At 46.5% G+C, this 12,831-nt stretch overlaps 1 protein-coding gene across 2 annotated transcripts in view; it reads left to right on the top strand.

Moving 5' to 3' along the window:
* Nucleotides 1-4,147: 4,147 nt before the first annotated feature.
* Nucleotides 4,148-12,831, top strand: part of LOC128876367 (43 kDa receptor-associated protein of the synapse homolog) — a 13,850-nt gene continuing 5,166 nt past the window's right edge. The window contains exons 1-3 of one of the 2 annotated variants that reach the window (XM_054122690.1): nt 4,148-6,843; nt 10,471-10,687; nt 11,872-12,023. In XM_054122690.1, the coding sequence (XP_053978665.1) occupies nt 6,806-6,843; nt 10,471-10,687; nt 11,872-12,023 (407 nt within the window). In that variant the 5' untranslated portion in view covers nt 4,148-6,805. The remainder of the gene's footprint in view (nt 6,844-10,470; nt 10,688-11,871; nt 12,024-12,831) is intronic. The other variant, XM_054122681.1, reaches the window with a different exon arrangement.

Here is a 12,831-nt window from a genome sequence, read left to right as displayed (position 1 = left end):
GAATGTTGTCTTGCCCGTGCCGAGAAAGTTGAAACAGAAACCGAGTCGTCTGGCTTTGCGCCCCTTGGCCATGTTCAAATTTCATCCAACCCTCGAGTAGTCGCAACTCGGTGGTTTCGACAACGCGATAGAAAGGCCCGTATAAGAACAGGGAGAGAAGGCATCGAAGAAAGAGGAAAATTCGATTTCTAGGGTAAAGTGGGACAAGTTGGAAACCGGAGTTCGCCGCAGCGCGGCGTAATCTTGCCTGCTAGGTTCCTCGAACGGCTAGGATCAACCTTGAACCGATAACCCCTTTACCTACATAGAAAAATAATACAGAAGAAGGGCGGCGAGAAACGCATCAACGACCGTTTCTCTGGGCGCGTTGAACGATCGCGAAATCGGTGGCGATCGGGAATCGGGACGCGATAACGTGGCGCGGGTGAATCGCGGCGACGCGCAGCGACCAATCGCGGCAACCTAATAAGGATTCGACGCTTGGCAGGCTCGAAACGAGGACTGTTTACCGAGATCTGAAGAATATTCAGGAGGTTCTGTATCTATACGAGGAATCGAATAATTTCATTCTGAATTGAATTGGTAAATCCTAAAGAGATCGGAGAAGTACGTATTATCACGAATGTTGGCTTACGCCATTTCTAATTGTATAGAACAAAACTTTAGGAATTTTCACGATTATTAGTCCGACAGTGGACATAGAATTTGTTCCCGTTTCCTGTGACAGCGTATGAAAGGCGATCGTAACCGCTCTTTGGATTACATAAACAGAGAGGAGCTCGATAAGAGTCGCTGTCGAGACGCGAAAGAACGTAGACGTGTTTTGATTAATCGTGTTTCTTTGCGCGACAACTTATTCCGCGCCGTAGCCGAAATTAAACGCGATGCGCTTGTAACGATATTACGTTAAGGTATCGGACCTGACGTAGTTAGGTTGTACATGCAGTTTCAAAATTAATTTATCTTGAAAGAGGCTTCAGAACTTGGAGAAAGAATGAAGTTATAAATTATTCAAAGGAAACTCTGGAAGCCCCCTCGAGAGTGGCTCCCCCTTCGACAGAGTCGTACGCTATAAATCCCGAGCAGATAACAATTTCTTTCTCGGTCCTACTCGAAGGTTGACGCCTACTTGTTATCAAAAATGTGTAAACCGTTGGAGCGATCGCCGGAAACGATGATCGAGCGCGCGCTGCCCGTCTCCCTCGCACAGCTGTGTGCACGTATCCGAGCACTGGGTGGGAATGGGAATACGTTAGCATAGTAGGAGACCAACGCGTAGGGGTGAGTTCTGTATCGCACCCCCGTGAGCGAGCACGGTCCTCGCGAGATCTCGGGGCTCCTCGGACGCGGTCGTGTCGGAAACGAGGAGGGAGAACGACGCGAGAGGAACGCTACGGATCCGAGAAGCGAGACGAAAAACGGGTCACGCTCTCCTCCTTTCAGGATTCGGTCGGCTGGGATACCTACATCCGCCAAAGCTGAAAGTTCACGAAAGGGCAATGCCTCGCCCATTTTTATGGAAGCGGGAGCCACCCACGAATGGACCGCCTGGCGGTCGACGCTGTTCTCCCTGATCCTTTCAACGACGACGATGGACAAGAGCGCTTCCTGTCTCGAGGGTTTCGCTCCTCTCGAACAGTCCCTGTCGCGAATCGAGCGTCTACGAATCCTAGCATCGCGACGTTACTATCCTTATCCGCGCCAGAACGTATCGGTTCGTCGGCGTCGTTGTTAGCACCGATGACCATCTAGAAGGAGGCCATTCGTGCACGGTTGTGAGCATCGACGACCACTCGCTTCAGGAATTTTCTCTACGTGTTTCCAGGTTGCGAAAGTATCGTATTTGCTTCGCCGTTATCCTCGGTCCCTTGAAATTGTGCTAAAAATATGTCGGATCTTTTACATCGGGAATTTATTTAGGAAGAGATAAAAACACCGTGCACCAGTCAGTCATAATAGAGGACTCACGCACGAGTCTTTTTTCATATATCTGTCTCTGAAGATTAGGTTACCAGTAGCAGAATAAAATTCACGCGACGATGGGCCAACGGGAGCGTCCTTTGTACCTGGGAATATAAATGAGCGAGTCCCGGTATTTTCGTGTTCTTTGACCGTCTTCATGCATGAAAGGTCCAGGAACTACTAAAATTCTTGCGCCACAAAGAGTTAACGCGTCAACGCGCCTAGTTGAAGGCGGAAAATCGCAGACGCTCCGCAAACAGTGGAGGAGGATTGGATCGGAGTTGCTGGCAGCTGAAACAGGGGTAGCAGAGACGTGAAAGCAGTGGCGCGTTATACCTTCATGGGGCCTAAGACAAAATGGAGTTTAAGAGTTCCCATGAAAACATAAATTTGACGGAAAGCTTCTAAAACCATCTATACTTTTTCGTTAATGAAATAATATTACACTTGAAATAATATTACACTTGACGATATACCACTGATCGATTCGTCTTCGTTTTCGAGATGTAGAAGACGCGTTAATGTAAGTCAAATAATTAGACGCGTTCGATTTACCCTTTTGCACGACGACACATTCGTGATTGCGTGAAATTGCATTCGACGCCGGCACACTGTACCGATGTATATACGGATTGTTCGAAACGAGTACGTCATGCCTCGATGCACGCAAGTTGACGTGCTTCCATTGACCGTATCCACTCAATATCGGCAAGATCGTTGGTAATACTAACAGCAGCTTCATTGATGCCTGTTATCAACTGCTCATGCGTATCGGGCTGTTCCATTCAAATACACCCTCGATTTCATGCAATCCCATAAAAAGGGATCTAAAGGGGAGCAGCTCGTCTTAATCGAAACGGGAACGTGTAATCTCCTAACGCGATTACCGAACGTATCTGTATTTCGGTCTATATCTTGATAACGGGGCTGAATCGACGTATCGTTCACGGAACGTTTGTTTATCGGATCGACGACAAAGTTTCGCATCAAAGACAAATCACGTATAATATTTTCCTTCTTTACTTTGTTGTAAAATATTATTCGTGACTTAGTGTAAATAACATCCTTCGAGTCAATCGTAATACTGTCACATTTGACCCGGAGGGGAAGGACGGGTGTATTGTTCCAATTGGCCCAGATACGTATGAATTGTTTTCGTTGCCTCGACCGTTGGAAAATACAACGTTAACGTTGACGCAGCCGAGGAAAATAATAATAGCTCGTTTCGCCGTCGATTTATTACGAGGAAATATTCTACGTTCCGTCGCGATATTTTGAATAAATCATTAAGCATCGAATCGCTATGTAAATACGCCAGCGTTTTAAATCCGTTTGAAATTTAGTCAACGAACGATGGAAGAAACGTTTTTGTTACGAGCGACCTCGTTTCCCCTACGTACCGTTCGCGCCTGAGAAGAATGCAATCGACGACGATCGTAGATTTCGCCACTCTTTTAAATTGCGTCTCGGAGGATCGTTTTATCTCGTTAACCCTAGAGCTGTACAATGCGATTAGATGGGCCTCTGCAATTTAAGAGGACTGGCGAATTCTCGATTACATTCTTCTCACGCGCGAACGGTAGAAACGTTCACCTACATTTTATCACCTACATATCTCGAGGCTGGCTTATCAGAGACTAATGGAACTTGATTCGGTTACATCTGCGTATGAGCTATCGTTGTTACTAAGCTTTCGAACTTCCTCGAAGGACTTTCTATGCAGAGAGTAGTATTCCACCCCCGAGGCTATCTCTTTAAGAGGAATCGGTACCCTTCGATAACGGGGGCCTGGGACGTCTTGTTTGCCCATAGGATAATACGCCACTGCACGGAAGGATGGACTGTCGCCGGATACGGAAGAGATTCGGGGCGCCGGCGCGTGACAGAGAGAAAGAGGGAGATAGAGAGAGCGCGAGAAAGCCGCGATCTCTGTTCCCGTGTATGTACGAAGGGAAAACGGGGGAGGATGGCGAAGGGGCCGGGAGAATAGCAATGATCGGTGGAAAGGGTGGTGTGGGAGGACGAGGGAGGAGGTGAGGGTGAAACGTGGCGGGGCAGCAGGCAGCAGGGAGAGTGGAGAAAAGCGAGAACATGGGCGAGGCGAGGCGAGGCGAGGCGAGGCGCGGCGAGGTGAGGCGAGGCGAGGCGAGGAGAGAGGAGTCCAGTGGCGGAGAGTAGAGGAGAGGAGAGAGTCGCTCGGGTCGTGTGTTGCGGGCTGCTGCGGCTCGGGCGCGACAGTTCTACCCCAACCATTGCCGGTTGACTTTCGCGAGCAGCCCGTGCCCGCGCTGTTAACCCTTTCTCGACGGCTTCCCGAAGTCCATTCGCGGATTCGTGACCCCGAATCCATCGAGGAAATCGGTCACGGTAGTATCAGCCGCGTAGCGCGTGTCGGTCAAACGCATGGTGCTCCGTGACGAACGCTCGGAGGGACACAGGGGCGGCAAACAGTGCAGAGAAGACGAGAAAAACAAGGAGGAAGGGAAATTCGCACACGACCGAACGGGGGTAGTCTTGGCAAACGATACAGAGCGTCGAGCTGCGGCATGTGGAAACGCCTCGAACCGAATCAGATCGTCGCCTGCTGCTGCCCCGCGACCGCGAAACGACGTCTCACGCGTTTGAATCCCAAACCACCCCGAGCCTTGGACGGGAGATGGGCGCCTGACTCGAGATCCAAGTCGTCCGCGAAACGGCAGAGTCGGAAATCGTCGATCCTCCCGCGTTAGACATCCCACGATCCTGGACTCGTCCCGCGTCGTGTCGCGCGTTTTATCCAACAAAACGAGATCGAACGAGCGCGATCGACTCGGCGCGTTCGATGCCTCCTACAGAGATGGGCAACATTCCTGATCACGCTCGACTCTCGATCAACGAATAGAGGACTTTATCGTTGAGTGAACATTCCAATCCGAAACGTAGAATGCAGTATTTGAAAAGGTGTTAAAAATTTAAGAGGTAGAGGTAGATTATTCGAAGGAGGTATTGCCCATCTCTGGACTACGAACGTCGCTTTTCCGAGGCAACGAGCACGGTTCGCTGTTTTACGAAATTTTTCGCGCGTCGTGTCGCCCCGCCACGAGATGGGCAACATCGTTATCTAGTTGAACGTTTTGAATAAAACGCGAAAGGCTACTTTTCGTTCGTCGCGCGTTGAATGAAAATTAGGATTTCGTTCATAGACAAGGAACGGATAAAAATTGCACGCTATCCGATAGACGTCGCGAATAATGCATTACGCGTTTATCGTATTCATTCGTCACTCGTTGAACGAAGATTAGGATTCGAATCGTAGACATTTACGAGAAACGAATAAAAATTGCGCTGTACATGATAAACATCGCGATCCAGACGCTACACGTTGATCGTGTTCGTTCGTCAGTCGTTGGAATTTGAATGATAAAATACTACGCAATGAACGAATCGAACAAGTACGAGTAAATACGTTGATTTCGTTCGAATCAAATTTTGCCCATCTCTGCTGGACGATGTAACGACGCGAATACCACCACCGATAGCTGAGATTGTCGCGTACAATCGCGTAATGGAGAACGAGTTTCCTCGGAAACAGGTGATATTTTTTTAATTTGAATTCGCTGTAGTTGGGATTCTGTAAGAGAACGGATGTTGGAAAGTAAACAGATCCCTGGTGCGAAGCTAAGAGAAGGTTTAGCTGGATAAACCTGCGATAGGCGTATAATAGACGAGGTGGATCCACCTCCGCCGTCAGGAACGTGTCGTTCGATCGTGGACCCCTCGTCGAGACGCACACGCGTCGTCGATCGTGATCGAGGAAACGTTGCGTCCTCCTGCGATGAGACGAGCGTGTTAACGGCGCGTCGCGTCGACCGTTTCTCGTTTTTACGAGCAGTTAACATAGTTACCCGTTGTGTTCGACGTTGAACAGTCGTTGCCATAGATGTAACTGGATATTCTATGCGACTCGTTGGATATTTAATCACAGATTATACGATGTTACGCGTTAAAAGATAATCAAATTTAAAAAGGGGGAGGAAAGGCGCCGGCCGCTGAGGTTTACCGATTAAGTGGAGTATCGCCAAAGGTTCGAGAGGGCCCCGACTTTCCAGCGTTCGCGGTTAGGCGCGTACACTCGAACCCCGAAAATAAACTGCCGCACCGTTAATTATTTATCGATCGATAATCGTCACCTTTTTCACAAACGCCCCCGCACACCGAGCACACCCCGAAGCGTTTCCTCTTTCCTCGACCAAATCCTTTCTTCCTCGTCTCCTCGGTACCGCCTCGATAACCGTCGGAAAGTACGTTAACGTGTTCTCTCGATGCTCAATTAGCCGCAAGTACAAAGGATCCGCGAAAACTATTTTTCTCCGTACCGCCTGAATACAATTATATACTCCGTCGACTCCAAAAAAAAACTCTGTCCAGACTCGATTTTTAAGGGAGCTACCTCACAAGATTACGCTTCGCCGCAACGTTCGATTCGTCCCACGATTTCGCGACGAGTCGATACAACGACCCACTCGTTACTGTCCTCGTCGATCCTTTGAAACGTCCTTGGGACGAGATTCTCCCCGGTTCCACCGAGCCTCGAACGCGTTCCGATCCTCGGAGTAGCCGCGTTCCTGTTCGAATACGGAATCCTGGCGAGCCCGAACGAGTCGACGCGAGGATCCACGCTAAACCGATACACCAGTCGGTGTTCGAGGGGAAACGAAAAGGATTATGCACCTCTCTCGAGCTGAAGAAGATAATGTCGCTGGCGACGAAGGAGATCGAGACGAGAACCGAGGATCGATATGCTCGCGGGAATCTCGAAGAAAGCATTCCGAGGAATAAGTAACGAGGAAAGGCAGACGCAGCCATGTCATGGGAATCTATCTCTTCGAGAGACTACCTCGGGCAAGTATACTCGGAGAGAGAAAGCTGAGATGGGCAGAATTCTTATCTAGATGGAACCTTCGAGCGACGAATAAATGATAAACGGTCCGGTACTCGTTGCATTATAATTAGGACTCGGGTCGCGGAACGAAATATTTTATAATGGGTAGATGCAAACTCGACTCGATTGCTCGATAAAAAGTCGGCTTCGTTTAACGCTTTATACATGGTATACTAAACATCGATTGAATTCCTTAAAATGGCTGTAGCGAACGACGATTAAATTTCTATACGTTGGCTTTATTCGTTGTCTATTCGAAAACCATTCGTTCTAAATGATGATCTTTGGAGAAAATTAATTCTCTATCGGTACCAATTAATGTCATAAGATACTTTCGTATAAAACAGCTAACGAATGAAAGCACGACGATCCATCGGAGACACGTGATTCTATCAACTTCCATTACTTCAAAGTGGAAAGTAAATCGAGCTCAATTAATTATTCGGATTTTTATCCAGATGGGAATTTTGTCCACGCGCGGCCTATGCATGTACGTGCCGATTTCTCGGATTCGTGGCGTGTTTGGCGAGCGAAGGATCTCGAAACCAGCGTCGTTTCGAAAATGGGAGGAAGTGGAACGGGAGCGTCGGTCGCGAGGACCGGTGACCACGGTACTCGCAAATCTTCTTCGGGGCGTATATAGGTCAGGAAAAGAGGTCACAGGTGCCTCGCCCACCGTGACTAGCGGGCGCTGTTTGGAGACGCGAGCCGAAATTGCGCGACTGAATTCACGCGATTCCACGCGATCGGGACGCGATGCTCTGCGCCAGGGGTTTGCAAACATATCCTCGGAACAGTACATCGCTTTAATACTCAGTTGGAGGAAATCTGAAACAACAATTTCATAAATACAGGATACTAGCAATTATTAGGATCATTCGTATTTAACTAAAATACTATATCCTAGATTCCTTCATATTCAATAAAACACGTATGATATGTTTAAAAATTTGAGGAACTCGCCGAGGAACTGCAAGCGAAACACGTATAATACATCCCGATTGCATATACACAAATTACTTAGCAATAAAGAGTATTTCTGTTATGGGACACAATTGCTCTTCATTGAAAGTCAACGTCGCTTCGATGTATAATGCACACAATTTTACACGGCTTCAACAATGTCTTTATACACAAATGGGTGATTTCGAATATCGAACATAATCAACGTAAATGCATGCATAACACTGCGCAAACAAATGGTTACGCTGTATCGCATTTACTCTATACCGTGAATATCGGAGCAGCAATTTCGTGATTTTAACCTGAAATTCAATTCAAAATCGCTCTTAATGCGCGACGCGCGATAATATGTGGCCAGCCGTAATTTGCCAGACCCGGGTTTGCGCAGTCTGATAAATAACCGGACTGACTGTTGCAAAAAAAGAAAAAAAAAGAAAATGAAACGATGGTCGAGTTGGTATAAATCTTCCCGTTTTGTTCCAAATGTATTCCATCCGTGTCGATACTGCGTTGGGAGTAGCGATCGTGTTTTCCCAGGAATTTTTTGCAGCGGGATTTATATATATTTTTTTTTTCAACGTACTGATTTCCGAGCGTGTCCATAAATAAAACAATAAAGCGTAGGAGTTCGTTCTATTCGCGAAATTACTTTTACTGGTATATTCCTTCGTTGAACGTTATTGTGCTCCACAATTATTTAATTTCGAAACGTGTCTCGAGAAATACAAATCCTTTAATGATATTCGACGATCGAGTCGGGCGATAAAAATACCCTTACAAATAGAGACTCTACTCGAGCTTTGCCGTTTTATTTATTAAAACGTTTGGAAGTGAATTCAAAAAGTTTTTTTATTAGCCTCCAGGCAAAAGGCTGCGCGAGTGTCCTATACAAAGGCGGAAAAACATTTTGAGTTAAATACCAGTCACTTCTCTTCGTGTGTGTCGTGTACAATTTTTTTAGCGCATCGACCGTGTTTGTTGAAGATTTTTCATTTAATAACTCGCGTATAAAACCAACGAAAAGAGCAGTACCGTCCGATAGGATGGCAACTGCGGTGCTGCTAACAAAAATTCAGCCCGTTCGTTTATCACGATGGACTCGTGCACGATCGACGGACGCCGTTCGGACGCGGTGCGTTCGATTCTCGCGTTCGTTGCGAATGTTTTCGCATTTGCGACGCACGGTAAGTGGGGCGGGGTAAAAGAAACGCACGGTCGCAATGCGGTACGCCGAGCCGAACGAAAGATAAGAACTCTGATCGCGTGGAACGCTGGGACGACGCCAAGCTGTCTTTGCGCGTTAGGCTTGACAAGTGGTGATGCTCCCAATCGTCTAACTTGCAAGTTCTCGAGCACGTCCGGGCGCGGCCCCCCCCCCCCCCCGAGTCAGTCTGCACCTGACTTGGGCTTAAAGCGTGCTTGGGAAACTTTAGAGTCGTCAGTTTGAATGAACTTACTTGAATTGACTTGAATAGCTGGGATTGAATCGATGTAACTTTCATTGACTTTAATTCACTAGCCTGAATGTATTCGAAGGCTTTCGATTTGAATTTTTCAGATCTACCTCTGATACTCAACGACTCGATAGTCGACGATTTCAATAAATCGATCTCCCTGCTGCATTTTCTTAAAATCTAGCAATACTTTCGCAAAATATCGGGAATAAAATTGAAAATGATAACAACGACATGAAATCTTTCTTGGAACGTGTCCCAACGTTCGCCATTAAGCAGGTCCTACGTCGTCTTCGGTCTCGAATTTGTTATCTTCGCCTTTGTATTGCCCGTTATCGACGCGCTATCTCAATTTTACGGCGATTCGGGCACCCGAAGAGTTACTAGAATACGTCGCGTCGGTTCTGCACGTAAAACAACAACGCCGAAGTTTGAACGTTCCCGTATGAAAATTCGTCCCAAAAACGGGGTCAAGCGGTGCTCTCGTCATAGAAATCGCGACTTGGCTTGCTACTTACACATTTAATGACTGGAACAAGGTCTATAGTACTCATTATGCACGCATTAAATATTCAGAGTGGACAAATGGTTGCGGAATTATGCGACAATGAGGATTGTTAAAAAAAAAAAAAAAAAAGAAAAAGAAACAGAGAAAAATTTTCCGTTAAGAGAAAAGAAACATGAATTCTTAATAATTCTTAATTAAGTCTTCGAGTCTTTTCAAATTAAAGAGGTTCGTTTAATTTCTGTTCTACTAAAATTTACCAAAGTGTTAGATTGTCCCAAAAGTTTCTTTCGTAATTTGCACTGAATTATTTTGTACGGTAGTGTTTATATAAATAGACGATCTAATTTCTTAGATGTTGATGTTGTAACAGTAATGGAGCAAAATGAATCGTACACAATTCGTTAATGTAACATTAGACATAAAGTATCGTGTATGTATTACTTATTAATAAAACGAAAGAAACTTTTGGGACAACCTAATATAAATAGACCGGGTGGACTAAATATAAGGGCTGGTTTCCCAATTAAAATATCTTAGGAAGAGTTCGCCAAGCTCCACGTCGCGTTTCTTTCAAATCGAAGCGAAACGTTCGCAAAATATGCAACTCGTTAGCTGTTCCAGACGATTTCGAATGATTAACGGGGCAATTTCGATATCTGTAGCGGTCCAGCCAGCCATCAGCTGTCGGCGACCGCTCTGCTGGGTAGTCCAGACGGATCACGTCATCCCCTCGACGTGTGCGAGTTCGCCGAAGAGGAGTATCGGCACCAGGGTTCCAACGGGAACGGGCATTACCAGAACGGTCGATCGGGCGCTGGTTTATGGGAATGTCTGACAGGCTGCAGACGACGATTCGACCAGCATTTGGCCCGACGAAGGGTGAGTCGCGTCGATCCACGCCACCCACCCTCGATTCGCGATATCTCGCGACCTTCTAACCTCCTTTATCTCGATGTTCTTTCTTCTCGTTCGTTTCGCGACCTCGACGTACGCTTTTTCTCGGTCATTGTCGAGCCGGTGTGCACGCGATGGCCGTGAACATGCTACCTGCACGCGGTACAATTTCAGAACCCCTTCACACTTTACACAAGGGGTGGCGCAATCGAGCGTGGAGCGATCCTTTTTACAAACGAGTCAACATTTTCACTGAAATTGATTTCAGCTCATTTTTTCCTTGTGTTTTTGTTACTATCGATGAAATCGAAACGCTTTTTTATATTGTACAAAGTGTTCTATGCAAACAATTCTATAGAAACAAATGGCCCAAACAAGCAAAATGCTTGTTCAACGATTGAATTTGATCGGTTCGTCGAGATTCTGGCGTGTAACGCCATACAGCATCGTGTGCGCAAACAACGCAAGTAGAAATGACGAGTAATGGGCAGACACGTTGATCCAGTACTCGATCGCGTGTACGCAATGAATTTCCAAACCGGATTTCCTCCAGAAACAAATGTTCGCATCGAAAAATGTTATTTCACGCTCGCGGCTCAAATTTGCACAATGAATCACCCTGTACCGAGTTGTACCACCTGCGTTCGCGTATATCGACCTTTAGCGAGCCACGCGAACGGAACGAGATTCGGCAATTTTTCGCTGATTGCGAATAAAAACGTTCGTCGAAGAGCTGCACTTGTTACTGCTACAACTTATCCGTAACGTTGATGTATCTATTCGTTCGGTGAATAAATAACGTTAGACTATGCGTGGGTTTTTCGCGCGTAAATTGTCGGACAGCAGACAGGAATAAAGGAGGAAGAAGGGCGAGAGGGAAGGCGCGAGCGGCGTTTCCGGTTGATCGCGAATCAACTCGTGTATGTACGCCTTTACCTTCCTTTGCCTTGCTCGCTTGCCGCCGCTATCGGTCGAGGTCGAGCGCTATTTACGTTGCACGAGATCGTCGGATCTTAAATCATCGGCGGAGAATGTTCAAGGTCGAATCGATACGACCTTACTCGCGTTTAGCCACGCGCGCCGCGTTTCATCGTCGAACAATAAAAGGTTCGACGGCAGGACGCGACGCGAGGGACCAGCCATTTTCGACGGAATCCCATTTTTATCAGGTGGAACAGGGCCTGAAACTGTACCGCGCCCACAAACAACAGGCAGCTGTTCGCAAATGGCGGGGCGCGTTGAAGAACATCAGGCAACGAGAGGACAAGTTCGCTCTGCTCGGCTACCTGTACCAGGCTTATATGGATTGGGGCAAATACAGGTAACCATTTAAACACTAATTCTCCATGATCACTGCGGACGTTTATACCTTCGCGGCGCCTGAAAATGCAAAATTATATGAAATATGAATAAAAAAATATATATTACGCTATTTAACACGTTTACTGCCACGCTAAAATTTCTACCGCGATTGAATTTCATTTACTAACTATCGGGGACTACATAATCAAACATTTATCTTGGTATTTATTTTTGTAACTTCACCGAAATTCAAGTATTTCGTACAAATTCGTTTTCTTTGCCATTTAACTTCCGAAATTAATTTTTTTTAGTTCTTCAGTAAAAGGCACGGTCACCCATTTATGGGCGACATGGCGATGAACGTGTTAAATAAGACATACGAACTTACAGGTAATTATAAGTTCTTTATCTAAATCTGTAAGAACATGAATTTTCATAAACGCCCGCAGTCGACTCAACGTTACTACTTCTAATATTCCGATCGAGTTTCCTTGATCGCATTCTGACGTGGAACCGTACGTCCCTTGACATATACAAAATGTGCGGCAACAGGTGGCCGATACACGAAGAGGCGATTCTACATGCCAAAATAAGACGAAAGTCAAGAATAGCGAAATCGCGTTTGAGACTTCGTAACCGAGTTATTAATTACTAAAGATACGCGTGAAAGGCATCTGACGAGAGGGACTTATGCTACTTCCAGCGCTCGGTGAGCGAGACTGTCGCGCGCCATCACTGGTATAAGTGGTTAGCTCCAGACGTGTTACACGTACACCTTCGGTAATTAATAACTCGGTTACGAAGTCTCAAACGCGATTTCGCCATTC

Source organism: Hylaeus volcanicus, chromosome 1 (assembly GCF_026283585.1).
Source record: "Hylaeus volcanicus isolate JK05 chromosome 1, UHH_iyHylVolc1.0_haploid, whole genome shotgun sequence".
Lineage (NCBI taxonomy): Eukaryota > Metazoa > Arthropoda > Insecta > Hymenoptera > Colletidae > Hylaeus > Hylaeus volcanicus.
This window is presented reverse-complemented; position numbering and strand designations above follow the sequence as displayed.